Source organism: Chiloscyllium plagiosum, unplaced genomic scaffold, assembly GCF_037043375.1.
Source record: "Chiloscyllium plagiosum isolate Xiang-an unplaced genomic scaffold, Cpla_swu_hap1 HiC_scaffold_7, whole genome shotgun sequence".
NCBI lineage: Eukaryota > Metazoa > Chordata > Chondrichthyes > Orectolobiformes > Hemiscylliidae > Chiloscyllium > Chiloscyllium plagiosum.
In genome coordinates this window covers 16707424-16724605 of record NW_028270145.1, presented here as the reverse complement: position 1 = coordinate 16724605, position 17182 = coordinate 16707424, and the positions used below count along the sequence as shown (strand labels likewise).

At 44.1% G+C, this 17182-nt stretch overlaps 1 protein-coding gene across 4 annotated transcripts in view; it reads left to right on the top strand.

The window, feature by feature from the left end:
- Positions 1-17182, top strand: part of vps8 (VPS8 subunit of CORVET complex) — a 570470-nt gene that overhangs the window by 12517 nt on the left and 540771 nt on the right. For 3 of the 4 annotated variants that reach the window (XR_015757598.1, XM_043693080.2, XM_043693078.2), the window contains exons 7-8: positions 11627-11751; positions 16892-16978. Coding sequence is in view for 3 of the 4 variants with exons in the window: in XM_043693080.2 (XP_043549015.2) it covers positions 11627-11751; positions 16892-16978 (212 nt within the window). In the remaining variant the exon portion in view is untranslated. Of the gene's footprint in view, positions 1-34; positions 1897-11626; positions 11752-16891; positions 16979-17182 lie in introns of those variants that run through there. The other variant, XM_087988772.1, reaches the window with a different exon arrangement.

The window sequence follows — 17182 nt, the reverse complement described above, 5'->3', positions numbered from 1 at the left end:
TGCAGTCTTTCTAACTGTTCAGTTCCTCGAAGTGAAAATAAAATGATGGTTGCAGTATTGAACTGAAAGTTCTTCTATCTGCAAATAATCTGCGAACTGAACTCTACTTTTCTCAAGCCTGTGTTCTGGTGTAATTTCAAGATATCTGTCTGCATTTACGATTTTGTGATGCAAGTTTATGTTGTATGTTATTTTAGTTGTTCTCTTTCCAAAATCGTACACAAATGATGAAAGGGGACTGATTCTTCAGTTGTGTAATTTTAACAAATTAGTACTGTAAGAGGAGACAGCAAGGATTTTTGCAGAACCCGCGATATTCTTTCCAGTAAAGTGAACAGTAGAAAATCAAGGGCTGCGGGTTTTTGATTTTCTAATTATGTACCTTTTGTGGGACTCAGTCTCACTTGACTGTAGAATTGGCCTGAATATTAAGTTGGTTTCCTTGGCAAAAGGTTAAGAAGGTCTCTGCTATTTTTAAAAAAAAAAGTCCTGAGCATGTGTTGTCTTTTTTTTGTGTATTGACCATACACCTGTCCTTTATGCATGGACCTGTGGGCCTGAAATGGCCTTTAAATTGGGCGCACTGAGTTTTGTGAGGGTAACCACTTGTTTGATTTTGCATGGTCATTGTGGGGATCTATGCAGTTTCCACTTCCATGCGAGGTCAGCAGAGTGGTGGGATTGACCAGCAATTCTTATATTTCAATTGAGTTTTGGAAAATGAATATCTTGGAAAATGGAGTAATTATGGATGCATTTTGGCAAGATCTGGCTACTACTATTTTACATTTGGATTATGAAATTCAGGATTGTCAACTTAACTCCAAATTTCCATGCGTGTTCCAGAATAGAGAGTAACAGTAAGCAAAAATGCAAGTGCATTGGATTCCCTTTGGTTTTAGGGCATGTATAGTGCAAAGTATTTTGCAGCTCTTTAAATGTGAGATCACATTTAATTTCTAGATTACAGAATGCTTCTGGCCCAAGTAGACTGAGTGATGTGATGTTACACTTTTGGGGAAAAAAAAGTGATCTGCATTCTAAAATTTGAGCTAATGGAGAAACCAATACCAAATACTTATTATTCATTTAAGTAATAAATTGTGTCATCACTATGAATGAATTGCTTTTGGAGTACAATCATTCATAATGTGGGTATTCTCATCACCATTTTCACAGTACGTCTGTACATGAAGTGTTAGCTTTGCTTAATACTATGGACTTGCACACCTGAATCATAAGTTTGCATGTTCAAAACTCAGTTCAGAATATGTGACCACATAATTTTATGCTGCCAGGAAAGTAGCGTTTTGAGGAGGTGATGCAGCAATGTTATCTTTTAAATGAAGTTCTGTTTTCTGCTTTGGATACAAATAAAAGATCCAAAGCTACTTTTTACAGGGAGATTAAAAAGTTTCCAAACCCATTTTGTCCCTTAAATGGCAGACAAGATCATTAACTTTGATACTGTCATCTCAGTGAGATCTTTGGTATGAAAATTGGATGACATTTTGTTCAAAAGAAAAGTACTCCAAAAGTAATTTGTGGAAGCATTTTGATATTGTTTATAGTGATGTAATATGGTTGCATATGTCCAACTGTTTCCTTTCTGATTATGAAGCACAGTATGTAAAGTGATTTGGCTTGTTTGCATTCTTTTAACATGAAGATAATGTAGCTGCTCATATCTTCTTTTGACTTTCTATAGAGATACTTCTTGTGATGTTGCACCAATCCTTTCTGATTTGCTGTTTTTGTTCTGTGTGCAGAGTTTTATATTCTCCTATTATAGAGGAAGGGTTTATCAGGTTTTTAAATGAATTATGCTGGTGATGCTGAACACTGACTTGTGGTCTCTTCTTTCTCCACCTGTCCTCGTGGATATAATAGGAAAAGGTACAGAACACAGAGTGTGGGTGTACCTTGGGGTTGGCTTGCTTTTATTATTAGGTAAAAACAATGACTGCAGATGCTGGAAACCAGATTCTGGATTAGTGGAGCAGTACTGCTCCTCGGATGTTGCCTGAACTGCTGTGCTCTTCCAGCACCACTAATCCAGAAATTGCTTTTATTATTGACAAATTGCTACTTCAGTAATTGGCATGAAATAGGATTGTATATGCTGGTGTCATAGGTTGCAAAATTTGTAAGAATTTAATCTGTTCAGCTGTCATTCTACGCAGATATAATGGGTATATACCCTAGCTGAACAATATCTACAAAAGAATTGTAACCACAATATTTTGGTTTCTCATCTTTTATAGCCACTTATTGCAAACATTAAGGATGTAATATTTTCTTCTTAATCTGGATTTAAACCCAAAAGATAAAAGGTGTCCAAGATAATTTTGTTATTATCAAAACATAGAGTACTGGACCAGAAAAAAAGAAGAGTTTTGATTTGCCCAGTGGCTTTACAATTGAAGCAATCCATACAATGCACAGTTCACTGCTTGTATCCCTCATTTGATTTTTTTTTGTTAAATGTCTCCCCAACTCCTTCTGGAAAAACACTGAAGGTGTAATGTTCACAGCGTATTCCTGACTCGCCACTCTGTGTAAATTATACATTCATATGTCTGATTTGTTCATTCATCTTGCATATTTCTCCTTCTAACAATGTTCTGTTTTTGCCATTTTAAAGGCAACGCTAACAGTCTACTTCCCCCTATCATAACTGGCTGGTCAGTTGAACCTGAACAGTCCACTCCTGTTAACTGAATGTTGCTTAATTCAAATTACTGTGTCATTTTGTTTAGAATATCAAGCAAACTTCAGTTAAGAGGAATATATCCGAATAAGCTCCACTATTATCCCTAACTTTTCTGATACAAGTTGACTTGGCTTCTGGACACATCTTTGTACCTTGGATGTTTAACTGTGGGTGTTTTATGGGGAGCTAACCAATTCATCCTTCTCAATGTCATAATATCCTCCCTGAAATATAGTGACCATAGCATGTTCAGCAGTCCACCCTGTTGTATTCCCCATTTTGTACAGCCCAAGATCCTATTAGCTGTATTCATTTACTGCACAGCATAATATATTGTTGGTTTCAATGATGAGTAATGTGAAGAATTAAATTTGTTAGCATAAATTTTTAACATGGCAAGTGTAGCTATTGTCTCTCTTCACAGAAGCGTACTTAATGAATTATCTGTGACTATTGATTTGGAGTGAGAGGAAGAGTAGAAGTGGATTCTTTGTAAATGTTGCGATTTTTGAAATTATTGTATGTTGTATTTTCTCCTAGAACAATTTCTTTTAACCCAATAACCACTACTAAAGTTTCCTAAAATAATTGTGGAATGCATGGTATTATGACAGGTTAATAATTTTATATTCTCTAATAGCTGTTAGTGTTTTTATTATTTGTACCTTGTACTGGTTGACTGGACATCTCCGTTACTGCTCAAGAAAATTTTTCCAAGAGTTAAACAAAGATAAAGTACTTATATGTCAACTGATATATTCCTGTAAATGACTTTTTCAAATGAATTATTGCCTCTTAAAAAGTTTGCCTTATCAGTGCAAGGGTGTGTAGTAGCAGTAATTTGTTTTTTGAAAGCTGTTTGTTTATTATTCAATTATGAGATGTTGGTTTCACTGGCTGGGCCAACATTTATTGCCCATTCCTATCACCCTTGAAAAGTTGGTGGGTGAGCTGTCTTCTTAAATCGCTCGAGTCCATTTGGTTAAGATACCCCAGAGAGCTGTCAGGGAGGGAGTTCCAGGACTTTGACCCAGTAATGCTGAAGGAACTGAGAGGTATTTTCAAGTTGAGATGGTGAGAACTTGGAGAGGAACGTGCAGGTGGAGGTGCTTTCGTGAATGTTCTACCTTTGTTCTTCTAGAGATAGTGGAGAGTTGTGGAGTAATGGGTTTGGATGAAGCTGTCTCAGGAAACTTGATTAATTTCTGCAGTGCATCTTGTAGACAGTAACAGTAGTGTGCACTGTGCATTGGTGTAGACCATTTCTCCATCCCTTTCATGAAGAAGGGTTTTAGATCACAATGCCTTTCCACAACTGGCTATTAATTGGAAACCTATCATGTTTTAAATAAAGTTGGATAACATCTCAAAAGAAGGAATGTAAAAGAAACTATGAAAGTGAAATATTGTGTAGACTAGTGCTCTGAAATATAAGTTGATAGTCCTGGAGAAACGCAGTAGGTCTAGCAGCATCGGTGAAGAAATACCCAATTTTTAAATAAATATAGAACATGTTCAAAAGGTGTGGCAGATGAGGCAGCATCTGTAGAGAGAGAAATGGTTAATACTTTAAGTTACATATCTGCTGAGTATTTCCAGCATTTCTTGTTTGAATTTGAAATATTTGTTTGGTTTCAGAACTAGAACTTGAAATTGAAATGGTCCAGTGAAATAATATCTTTACATAATATCTTAAATATGTTTGTTTGAAAGAAAATTTCTTACTGCTTAGAAGAAATAAATATTGATCTTATTGGTAGGAATTAATGAAACAAAATGATCATTGACCTTTTTTAATTATGGCACCTGATCCTTAATTATTAATATAGAGTTCAAACCTTATGCCTTTTGATGTAAACAGTTAACTTTAAAATTCAACATGTAGGACAGTTTTAATATTATAACCAGTATAGAGTACTGTACAAACTGTTGCTGGAAAGTCTAAGGAATTAGAGAAACCTGCTGAGGCACAGTCCATCTCAGCCTTAATGAGCTCACAGCAGATGAAAAACATTGAAGAATGTGATTAAAAATAGTCTAATAGTTACCAGTGAAGAATTGTCTCTTTAATTCAACCAATTCTCTTTTTTCTCCCCCCTCTGAAAACCAGCACACCCTTTAAATAGAGTCAGAGAGTCATACAGACCCTTTGGTCCAACCCATCCATGCCAACCAGACGCCCCAATCTGACTTAGGCCCATTTGCCAGTATTTGGTCCACAAATCTCTAAAACCATTCCTATTCATATACTCACCCAGGTGCCTTTTCAATGTTGTAATTGTATCAGCTTCCACCACTTCTTCTGGCAGCTCGTTCTAGACTCACAGCACCCTCTGCATGAAAAGTTACCCCTCAGATCCTTTTTAAATCTTTCTTTTCCCTCTCAGCCTAAAAAGCCTTGACTATCTGTGTGGAGTTTGCACATTCTCCCCGTGTCTGTGTGGGTTTCCTCCAGGTACTCCGGTTTCCTCGTGCAGGCCAGGTAAATCGGCCATGCTTAATTGCCCATAGTGTTAGGTGCATTAGTCAGAGGGAAATGGGTTACTCTTCGGAGGGTCAGTGTGGACTGGTTGGGCCGAAGGGCCTGTTTCCACACTGTAGGGAATCTAATAAAATAAATTCACCTTATCTTGCCCCTCACCATTTCGTAAATCTCTTATAAGGTTCTGATAAACCTAAGCCTCCAATGCCAAATGGAAAATGCCCCAGCCTGTTCAATCTCCCTATAGCTGAAACCCATAAGTCCTGGCAACATCTTCGTAAATCCTTTCTGCATCCTCTCAAGTTTAACAGCTTCCTTCCTAAAGAAAGCCAACTGGCATTGAATGTAGTGTTCCAAAAGTGGTCACACCAATCTTCTGTCCAACCGCAACATGACATCCTAATTCCTATGCTCAGTAATAAAAACAATGAAGGCAAGTGAGCCAAATGCCTTCCTCACCAACCTGTCTACCTGTGACTCAATTTTCAAGGAACTATGCACCTCTACCCACAGGTCTCTTTGTTTGACTATACTCCCTAGGGCCTCATAATTTGCTGTATAAGTTTTGCCCTGATTTGCATTACTGAAATGCAGCACCTCCCCTTGATCTAAACTAAACTCCATCTATCACTCCTTGGCCCATCTTTGAGGTAGAGCTGAAAATGTGTTGCTGGAAAAGCGCAGCAGGTCAGGCAGCATCCAAGGAACAGGAGAATCGACGTTTCGGGCATAAGCCCTTCTTCAGGAATGAGGAAAGTGTGTCCAGCAGGCTAAGATAAAAGGTAGGGAGGAGGGACTTGGGGGAGGAGCTTTGGAAATGCGATAGGTGGAGGGAGGTCAAGGTGAAGGTGATAGGCCGGAGTGGGGTGGGGGCGGAGAGGCCAGGAAGAAGATTGCAGGTTAGGAAGGCGGTGCTGAGTTCGAGGGATTTGACAGAGACAAGATGGGGGGAGGGGAAATGAGGAAACTGGAGAAATCTGAGTTCATCCCTTGTGGTTGGAGGGTTTTCAGGCAGAAGATGAGGCGCTCTTCCTCCAACCGTGGTGTTGCCATGGTCTGGCGATGGAGGAGTCCAAGGACCTGCATGTCCTTGGTGGAGTGGGAGGGGGAGTTAAAGTGTTGGGCTACGGGGTGGTTGGGTTGGATGGTCCGGGTGTCCGAGAGGTGTCCTCTGAAATGTTCCGCAAGTAGGCGGCCTGTCTCCCCAATATAGAGGAGGCCACATCGGGTGCAGCGGATGCAATAGATGATGTGTGTGGAGGTGCAGGTGAATTTGTGGCGGATATGGAAGTGTCCCTTGGGGCCTTGGAGGGAAGTAAGGGGGGAGGTGTGGGCGCAAGTTTTGCATTTCTTGCGTTTGCAGGGGAAGGTGCCGGGAGTGGAGGTTGGGTTGGTGGGGGGTGTGGACCTGACGAGGGAGTCACGGAGGGAGTGGTCTTTTCGGAACGCTGATAGGGGAGGGGAGGGAAATATATCCCTGGTGGTGGGGTCCGTTTGGAGGTGGCGGAAATGACAGCGGATGATACGTTGTACCAGTGGGGTTCTGTCCTGGTGTAGGTGAGGACCAGTGGGGTTCTGTCCTGGTGGCGGTTGGAGGGGCGGGGCTCAAGGGCGGAGGAGCGGGAAGTGGAAGAGATGCGGTGGAGGGCATCGTCGACCACGTCGGGGGCGAAATTGCGGTCCTTGAAGAAGGAGGCCATCTGGGTTGTACGGTTTTGGAACTGGTCCTCCTGGGAGCAGATGCGGCGGAGACGAAGGAATTAGGAATATGGGAAGGGGTTTTTACAGGGGGCAGGGTGGGAGGAGGTGTAGTCTAGGTAGCTGTGGGAGTCGGTCGGTTTACTATAAAGCCCCTCCCCCAAGTCCCTCCTCCCTACTATAAACCGACCGACTCCGCAATTTCCCGCCAGACGTAGTCGACTATGCCCTCCACTGCATCTCTTCCACTTCCCGCTCCTCCGCCCTTGAGCCCGCCCCTCCAACCGCCACCAGGACAGAACCCCACTGGTACAACGTATCATCAGCCGTCATTTCCGCCGCCTCCAAACGGACCCCACCACCAGGGATATATTTCCCTCCCCTCCCATATCAGTGTTCCGAAAAGACCACTCCCTCCGTGACTCCCTCGTCAGGTCCACACCCCCCACCAACCCAACCTCCACTCCCGGCACCTTCCCCTGCAACTGCAAGAAATGCAAAACTTGCGCCCACACCTCCCCCCTTACTTCCCTCCACGGCCCCAAGGGACACTTCCATATCCGCCACAAGTTCACCTGCACCTCCACACACATCATCTATTGCATCCGCTGCACCCGATGTGGCCTCCTCTATATTGGGGAGACAGGCCGCCTACTTGCGGAACGTTTCAGAGGACACCTCTAGGACACCGGACCAACCAACCCAACCACCCCGTAGCCCAACACTTTAACTCTCCCTCCCACTCCACCAAGGACATGCAGGTCCTTGGACTCCTCCATCGCCAGACCATGGCAACACCACGGTTGGAGGAAGAGCGCCTCATCTTCTGCCTGGGAACCCTCCAACCACAAGGGATGAACTCAGATTTCTCCAGTTTCCTCATTTCCCCTCCCCCCACCTTGTCTCAGTCAAATCCCTCGAACTCAGCACCGCCTTCCTAACCTGCAATCTTCTTCCTGACCTCTCCGCCCCCACCCCACTCCGGCATATCACCCTCACCTTGACCTCCCTCCACCTATCGCATTTCCAAAGCCCCTCCCCCAAGTCCCTCCTCCCTACTTTTTATCTTAGCCTGCTGGACACACTTTCCTCATTCCTGAAGAAGGGCTTATGCCCGAAACGTCGATTCTCCTGTTCCTTGGATGCTGCCTGACCTGCTGCGCTTTTCCAGCAACACATTTTCAGCTCTGATCTCCAGCATCTGCAGCCCTCACTTTCCCATCTTTGAGGTAATCATCTTCACTGTCCACAATGCCTACTTTGGTGTCTTCTGCAAACTAACTAACCATACTTCGTATATTCACATCCAAATCATTTATATAAATGATAAAACACAGGGGACCCAGCAGTGATACTTGTAGTGCATGGCTGTCCTAGGCCTCCAGTCTGAAAAACATCCCTCCACCACCACCATAAGACTCCTACCTTCAACCCAGTTTTGTAACCAGTTGACTAGCTCCCCTGGATCTCATGTTATCTAAACTTACTAACAAGTCTACCATGCCAAACCTTGTTGAATGCTTTACTGAAGTTCAAATAGACAATGTCTACTGCTGTGCCTTCATCAGTCATCTTTGCCACCTGCATAAAAACTCAATCAAGTTAATTCGACTTGATTTCTCACGCACAAAGAAATGTTGACTATCTCTAATCAGACCTTGCTTTTCCATTTACATGTATATCCTGTCCCTCAGAATCCCCTCCAACAACTTATTCACCACTGATGCATGGCTCACATTGTAGTTCCCTGGCTTTTCCTTATAGCCTTTCTTAAATAATAGCGAGTTTTGAGTTTTCTTAAATAACGGCACTGCGTTCGCCAACCAACAGTCTTCCAGCACCTTGCCTGTGGCTATCGATAGTACAAATATCTTAGCAAGGCGTCCAGTAATCTCATCCCTAGCTTCCTACAAAGTTCTGGGAAACACCTGATCAGGTTCTGGGGGTTTATCTACCTTTACACATTTTAAGACCTTCAGCAGCTCCTCTTCTTTAATACGGACATTATTCAAGGTGTCCCTAAGTTATTTACTTCCCCAAGTTCTCTAGCTTCCATGACCTTCTCTACCTATAGTAGATGCTGATGAGAAATACTAGTTTAGTATCTCACCAGTCTCCTGTGGTTCCACACGTAGTCGGCCTTGTTGATCTTAAAGGGGCTGTATTTTCTTCTTAGTTACTCTTTTGCTCCTAATGTATTTGTAGAATCTTTTTGAATTCTCCTGAACTCCATTTGCCAAAGCTATCTAATGTCCCCTATTTGGCCTCCTGATTTCCCTCATAAGTATACTCCTGCTGCCCTTCTGTCAATCCCTGCTGACTATATCTGATATATGCCTCCTTTTCCTTGACCAGAGCCTCAATTTCTCTAGTCATCCAGCATTCTCTATACCTACCAGCCTTGCCCTTCACCATAACAGGAAAATACTATCTCTGAACTCTTGTAACCTCATTCTTAAAGGCCTCCCACTTCCCAGCAGTCACTTTACCTGGGAATAGCCTCCTCCTTTTGAACATTCTTGTCTAATGCTATCAAAATTGGTCTTACTTCAATTTAGAGCTTTAACTTTTTAATCAGTTCTATCTTTCTCCATGACTATTTTAAAACTCATAGAATTGTGATCTTTTGCCCCAAAGTGCTCCCATATTGGCACCTCAGTCACTTGCTCTGTCTTATTTCCCAACAGAAGATCAAGTATTGCTCCTCCTCGTATTGGTACATCCATGTATTGGATAAGAAAATTTTCTGATGCACACTTAACAAATTCCTCCCCATCCAAGCACTTAACACTATGACTGTCCAATCTATGTTTGGAAAGTTAAAATCCCTGACCATTACAACCTTATTTTCCTTGGAGATGTCTGAGATCTCTTTACATATTTGCTTCTCAATTTCCTGCTGACTATCGGGACACTTTTAATACAATCCCAACAAGGTGACCATCCCTTTCTTATTTTTCAGTTCTACCCATAAAACTTCACTGGACCATCACACAGGAATATCCTCCCTTAGCGCAGCTGTACTGTTAGGCCTATCCAAATATACTACTCCCCCTCCTTTCTTGCTGTCCTTTCTATCCATCATCTGGCATTTGAACCCCAGAACATAAGTTGCCAGTCCTGTCCATCTCTGAGCCACATTTCTGTACTTGATACTGTATCAATGATGAATATTTTACCTTGGTATCAAGCTAAATTGACATCTTTAATTTTCTCACAAAAAATGCAATAAAGCATCAGGTTTGAAAGTCAGAAGTTAATTGTCCATATTTATAACTATTTCTGAGCCAAACCATGAATTGTAGGCTTATGGGGAAAAGTGAGAATGGAAACAAAAAACTGATAAAAATCTAAAACCAAAGGTAAAATATCTGTTTTGCACAAGTCGGTTAATGGATGACAAAGAATACTTGTTAGATTCCTACATTTAAAAAGGATCTTTTCCACCCAAAATTGTGATTACCACATGGTCCTTTTTTATATCAGACTTTCTGGAATCCACTTGAAATTCTGCATTTATCATATCTTTGCTTTTTTAACTCTACTCTTGTAGTTTGTCTTTTTAAAATGTAGACAATAGGCCATTTGGGTTATCAAGTCATTTTTCTTCCAGTTCGGCAATTCACTCTTTAATGAACTGTACTCTTCTCATGAAATGTTTTCGAACATTTACCCCACTCTCCTGCTGAAAGTAAATTGAGATAGAATGCAGATTAGGTGTCAGTTGTGGCTAAGTGAATAGCTATCTCGCCTCCAAATCATAAGGTTGTGGATTTACACCCCACTTTAGAGCACATAATCTACCCTGACTTTAATGCAGTACTGTTGCACTACCAGGGCAGTTGTCTTTCAGATAGGATGTTACATAAAGTCTGTCTTTACAAGTAAACATAAAAGGTCTCTTGAATTATTGGCGTATTCTTCTTGTTTACTGGACGCTATTAGGATTTATTATGGTTTGAACACAAATTCAGTGGTAGCCTTCAAAATGGAATTGGATAAATACTCGGAGAAAACAAATGCATGAATATGGGGAAGGAGAAGGAGAGTGGGACCAACTGGAATCTTCTTTGAAAGAACTTGCACAGACTTGATGGGTCAAATGGCCTCATGTGCTGTATTAGTCAGTTATTCTATGATTTATCCCTCAAGCAGCATCTGAAAAAAACAGATGGTTTGGTAGTTTATTTCACTACCCTGCTGCAGGTGTGCTATCTTCACTTGTCCATTGTGTTTCACACATTACAACAGCAAAAACACTTCAGAACGGCCTGTACTTCATTTGTTAGAAAGGGTGGACTTCTGGGATCCTGAAAGGTGCTCGATAAATGGAATAAATTGCTCCAGTTGCATGTTTATTTCACAGACCTTTGCTGGGGTGGTGGAAAGTAGTTTATTAGAAATAGCCGCTGTAGATCAAATATGCTGTTTTAAATCACGTGATCTCTATCAAACCATAAAACTACTTCCAAGCAGGAATTCATAAATTTTAAATATGCTCTGTAGTCAGTTTTATTAGAAACTCAAAGATCTCATGGGCAAAACTTATTTCCTTGGAGCTTTAACATCTGATATTCTCTGCTGTGCTTTGAAGCGAAGAGGTTGCTATAAAAAGTCCTATAATTGAATGCATGAGTAGTACCTGTGGTGTTCTAGTCACAGCCTTAGAAGAGAAAGATGTGTAACTAAGTGATAAATTTTCCTCCAGTCTCTGAGAGGTGTTTGACTTTCAGATCCAAATCAGGCTCTGCGGTTGTGCCTGGGGAGTACAGCAGTCGGGGCTCAATATGGAGCGGTATCTGCGCTTAGTATCAACAGTGACTGCACTCGACTCCTCTGCGGGTTTGCTAAAGGACAGGTAAACTTACATTATGTGCAGTTGTCAATTTTTGTGTAACAGGGCTATGAATAGAAAATAGATTTTGGTGAGGCATTGGCCTAGCGTCACCATCGTTTGACTATCAGTCCAGGGAGCCAGGTAATGTTCTGGGGACTGGGTTTGAATCCTGCCATGGCAGATGGCAGAATTTGAAATCCATACAAATACCTGGAATTAAGAGTCTAATCATGCTATGAATCCATTGTTGATTGTTGGAAAAGTCCATCTGGTTCACTGCTGTCTTTTACGGAAGGAAACTGCCGTCCTTACCTGGTCTGGGTTACATGTGACTCCAGACCCGTAGCAATGTGGTTGATTTTTAACTGGCCTTTGGGGACTCAGTAGTGGGTTATAGATGCTAGCCTAGCCAGTGCGGCTCACATCCTCTGAATGAATAAAAAAGTATCTGAGGTCCTTTAGGTTTGGGTGGGAGTAGGGATTTATTTGCCATTGTGGCTGCAATTTCAGTTATTACAGACAGTAAGATTGGAACCTGAAATGGCCTGTGTGTTGGTGAACATGCATTTTTGTCAAAACAACATAGATTCTTGAACATACAGTAACCAAGTGTCCAACCTATGTATAATGAGGCAAGAATAATTACATTATTGGTGCCATCCATTTCTTAAACAGAAGCACTGAAATTTTAATTACCTTTATTCATTTGTGGGTATGGATATTGCAAGTATTTATTCCCCAACTCTAATTGCCATCAGGAAAGTTGGTGGTAATAGACTTGAAGTATCATTGAGTGGCTGCTGGATCATTTCAGAGGACAGTTAAAAGTGCCACATTGTTGTGGATCTGGAGTCAGAATTAGGCAATACAGGGAAAGCACAGCAGATTTCCTTCTCCAAAAGGCATGGGTGAACTTGATTTTTTTTTACACAGTGATCCAACATTTGTGTGGTTTCCATTGAAAATGTTAATGTTTTTTTTAAAATGTAACCAGTAATCTTATACAAGCAGAATACCTTCTTTGGTTGAAAAATGTGGTGCTGGAAAAACACAGCAGGCCAGGCAGCATCCGAGGAGCAGGAAAATCGACGTTTCGGGCATAAGCCCTTCTTCTATTCTCCTGCTCCTCGGATGCTGCCTGGCCTACTATGTTTTTCCAGCACCACATTTTTCAACTCTGGTACTCCAGCATCTGCAGTCCTCACTTTCTCCTAGAATACCTTCTTTCACAAGGTACCAGAGGATGGATGGTGTTGGTTGGAATAATAGATCCTCCCCCACGCCCCAGAATGTTCAACACCCTATGTTTGAATGATGAAACATAGGAAATTATCTAGTTACGACATCTTCACAACAGCTGCTAATGGCCTATTGCGTTACTTTCACTGATGATGCAGTAATCAGTAATATTTAAGGTCCCCTAATCATGAATGATAGAAGAATTTCACCTGGTGAGTGACTGAGATGTGCCAGTTAGGTAAATCCCAGGTTCATTCCCATCCAGGTTATGTCATTATCTCCTTGAGTGGGGATATCGGGACTTCTAATTGGTTGTAGAGAAAATTGGCCTCCGTTCCTTCTCCTGATTGTTAACTGTCATTCTTTACTGGCTGTGCTTGTGCACAAATGCTGGTGAAAAATAATGACTATGGTGGTGCTGTGCTTCAAATTCAATAGTCTGTAAAATCTTGCTATTGAGGCCCCTAAATAACAGCTGGCATATGTGGAAGGTTCTTGGGAGAAGATGGGAAGGGAAACTGTTAATAAATTGCCGATTCCTTGTATGGAATATGTTAATTGGGGATACTGTAGAAATTCCTGGAAAGACATCTTACAACATGCTGCATCAGTCATTCTTGCTGTAGATATAGGCAAGATGTATTTGAAGTTCAGTCAAGATCAGAGTAGAGGCTGAGGTACTTTGTGGTCCACTGAAATTGCCTCTCATTAAGAAATGATCAAATCCATAAGTTAAGTGTATGCTTAATACTCCCTTGCGGTGGAGTTTAGTTCAGTTTAGCTGACTATAAAATGCAAAGGGAAAGTGAGGTCTGCAGATGCTGGAGATCAAAGTTGAAACTTTATTGCTGGAACAGCACAGCAGGTCAGGCAGCATCCAGGGAACAGGAGATTCGACGTTTCGGGCACAGGCCCTTCTTCAGGAATGAGCAGAGAGTGTTCAGCAGGAGAAGATAAAAGGTAGGGAGGAGGGACTTGGAGGAGGGGCGTTGGAAATGTGATAGGTGGAAAGAGGTCAAGGTGAGGGTGATAGGTCAGAGTAGGATGGAGGCGGAGAGGTCAAGAAGAAGACTGCAGGTCAGGAAGGCAGTGCCGGGCTGGAGGGATTCGGCTGAGACAAGGTGGGGGGAGGGGGGATGAAGAAACTGGTGAAGTCCAAGTTCATCCCCTGTGGTTGGAGGGTTCCCAGTCGGAAGATAAGACGCTCCTCCTCCGACCGTCGCGTTGTTGTGGTTTGGCGGTGGATGAGTCCAATGACCTGCATATCCTCGGTGGAGTGGGAGGGGGAGTTGAAATGCTGTGCTACAGGGTGGTTGGGTTGGTTCGTCCGGGTGGCCCAGAGGTGCTCTCTGAATCGCTCCGCAAGTAGGCGGCCTGTCTCCCCAATATAGAGGAGGCCACACCGGCTGCAGCGGATGCAGTAGATGATGTGGGTGGAGGTGCAGGTGAATCTGTGGCGGATATGGAAGTTTCCTTTGGGGCCTTGGAGAGAAGTGAGGGGGGAGGTGTGGGCGCAAGTGTTGCACCTCCTGCGGTTGCAAGGGAAGGTGCCGGGAGTGGAGGTTGGGTCGGTAGGGGGTGTGGATCTGACAAGGGAGTCGCGGAGGGAGTGGTCTCTACGGAAAGCTGATAGGGGAGGGGAGGGAAATATATCCTTGGTGCTGGGGTCTGTTTGGAGGTGGCGGAAGTGACGGCGGATGATGCGCTGTACATGGAGATTGGTGGGGTGGTAGGTGAGGACCAGTGGGTTCTGTCCTGGTGGCGGTTGGAGAGGCGGGGCTCAAGGGCGGAGAAGCGGGAAGTGGAGGAGATGCGGTGAAGGGCACCGTTGACCACGTCGGGGGGGAAATTGCGGTCCTTGAAGAAGGAGGCCATCTGTGTTGTACGTATTTTGAACTGGTCCTCCTGGGAGCAGATGCGGCGGAGACGAAGGAATTGGGAGAATGGGATGGCGTTTTTACAGGGGGCAGGATGGGAGGAGGTGTAGTCCAGGTAGCTGTGGGAGTCGGTTGGTTTGTAGTAGATGTCCGTGTTGATTGGGTCGCCTGAGATAGAAACAGAAAGGTCTAGGAAGGGGAGGGAGGAGTCCGAGACTGTCCAGGTGAATTTGAGGTCGGGGTGGAAGGTGTTAGTGTAGTGGATGAACTGTTTTTGGAGAAAGTGTGGGAGGATTGGAAAGAAAAGTTGTTCAGGGTGAGGACCAGTTCGGTCAGTCGAAGGAGGAGTAGCCATGGGCACCCGCATGGGCCCCAGCTATGCCTGCCTCTTCGTAGGGTATGTGGAACAATCCATCTTCCGCAACTACACTGGCCCCACCCCCCCATCTTTTCCTTCGCTACATAGATGACTGTATCGGCGCTACCTCGTGCTCCCACGAGGAGGTTGAACAGTTCATCCACTACACTAACACCTTCCACCCCGACCTCAAATTCACCTGGACAGTCTCGGACTCCTCCCTCCCCTTCCTGGACCTTTCTGTTTCTATCTCAGGCGACCGAATCAACACGGACATCTACTACAAACCAACCGACTCCCACAGCTACCTGGACTACACCTCCTCCCATCCTGCCCCCTGTAAAAACGCCATCCCATTCTCCCAATTCCTTCGTCTCCGCCGCATCTGCTCCCAGGAGGACCAGTTCAAAATACGTACAACACAGATGGCCTCCTTCTTCAAGGACCACAATTTCCCCCCCGACATGGTCGACGGTGCCCTCCACCGCATTTCCTCCACTTCCCGCTCCTCCGCCCTTGAGCCCCGCCCCTCCAACCGCCACCAGGACAGAACCCCACTGGTCCTCACCTACCACCCCACCAATCTCCATGTACAGCGCATCATCCGCCGTCACTTCCGCCACCTCCAAACAGACCCCAGCACCAAGGATATATTTCCCTCCCCTCCCCTATCAGCTTTCCGTAGAGACCACTCCCTCCACGACTCCCTTGTCAGATCCACACCCCCCACCGACCCAACCTCCACTCCCGGCACCTTCCCTTGCAACCGCAGGAAGTGCAACACTTGCGCCCACACCTCCCCCCTCACTTCTCTCCAAGGCCCCAAAGGAAACTTCCATATCCGCCACAGATTCACCTGCACCTCCACCCACATCATCTACTGCATCCGCTGCAGCCGGTGTGGCCTCCTCTATATTGGGGAGACAGGCCGCCTACTTGCGGAGCGATTCAGAGAGCACCTCTGGGCCACCCGGACGAACCAACCCAACCACCCTGTAGCACAGCATTTCAACTCCCCCTCCCACTCCACCGAGGATATGCAGGTCATTGGACTCATCCACCGCCAAACCACAACAACGCGACGGTCGGAGGAGGAGCGTCTTATCTTCCGACTGGGAACCCTCCAACCACAGGGGATGAACTTGGACTTCACCAGTTTCTTCATCCCCCCTCCCCCCACCTTGTCTCAGCCGAATCCCTCCAGCCCGGCACTGCCTTCCTGACCTGCAGTCTTCTTCTTGACCTCTCCGCCTCCATCCTACTCTGACCTATCACCCTCACCTTGACCTCTTTCCACCTATCACATTTCCAACGCCCCTCCTCCAAGTCCCTCCTCCCTACCTTTTATCTTCTCCTGCTGAACACTCTCTGCTCATTCCTGAAGAAGGGCCTGTGCCCGAAACGTCGAATCTCCTGTTCCCTGGATGCTGCCTGACCTGCTGTGCTGTTCCAGCAATAAAGTTTCAACTATAAAATGCAAAGGTTAGGAAAAGTGTTTATTGTTCATAGTGTTTGAGTGAATGTAGAATGGGGAGAATTTGCAGAAGTGTAACTGTAAAAATTGTGATTAGAGCGATTGCATCTTTTGACTGTGCTTTTAGCTGAAATAAGTCTGTCATATATATGGAATTAATGGTGCTAGAGCATCCTAGAGTTATGTCTGTGTGTCTTGTGTTATCTCATATAGATTACTATGTGGGATCTGGCAAATGGGAAGTTGCTGAGAACAATTACTGATGCTCATCCACCAGGAACTGCTATCCTGCACTTAAAGGTGATCCAGCACACTCTAATCTTTATCTGTAACCATAACCTGTTATTTCAGAAGATGCAATGGTAAATTTCTGAATGAAACTGAGTATTGAATTTACTAACCACAATCTAACATGGTCATATTTTGGATGAGGGCAGCATCCAAGGATTCCTGAAGAAGGGCTCATGCCTGAAACGTCGATTCTCCTGCTCCTTGGATGCTGCC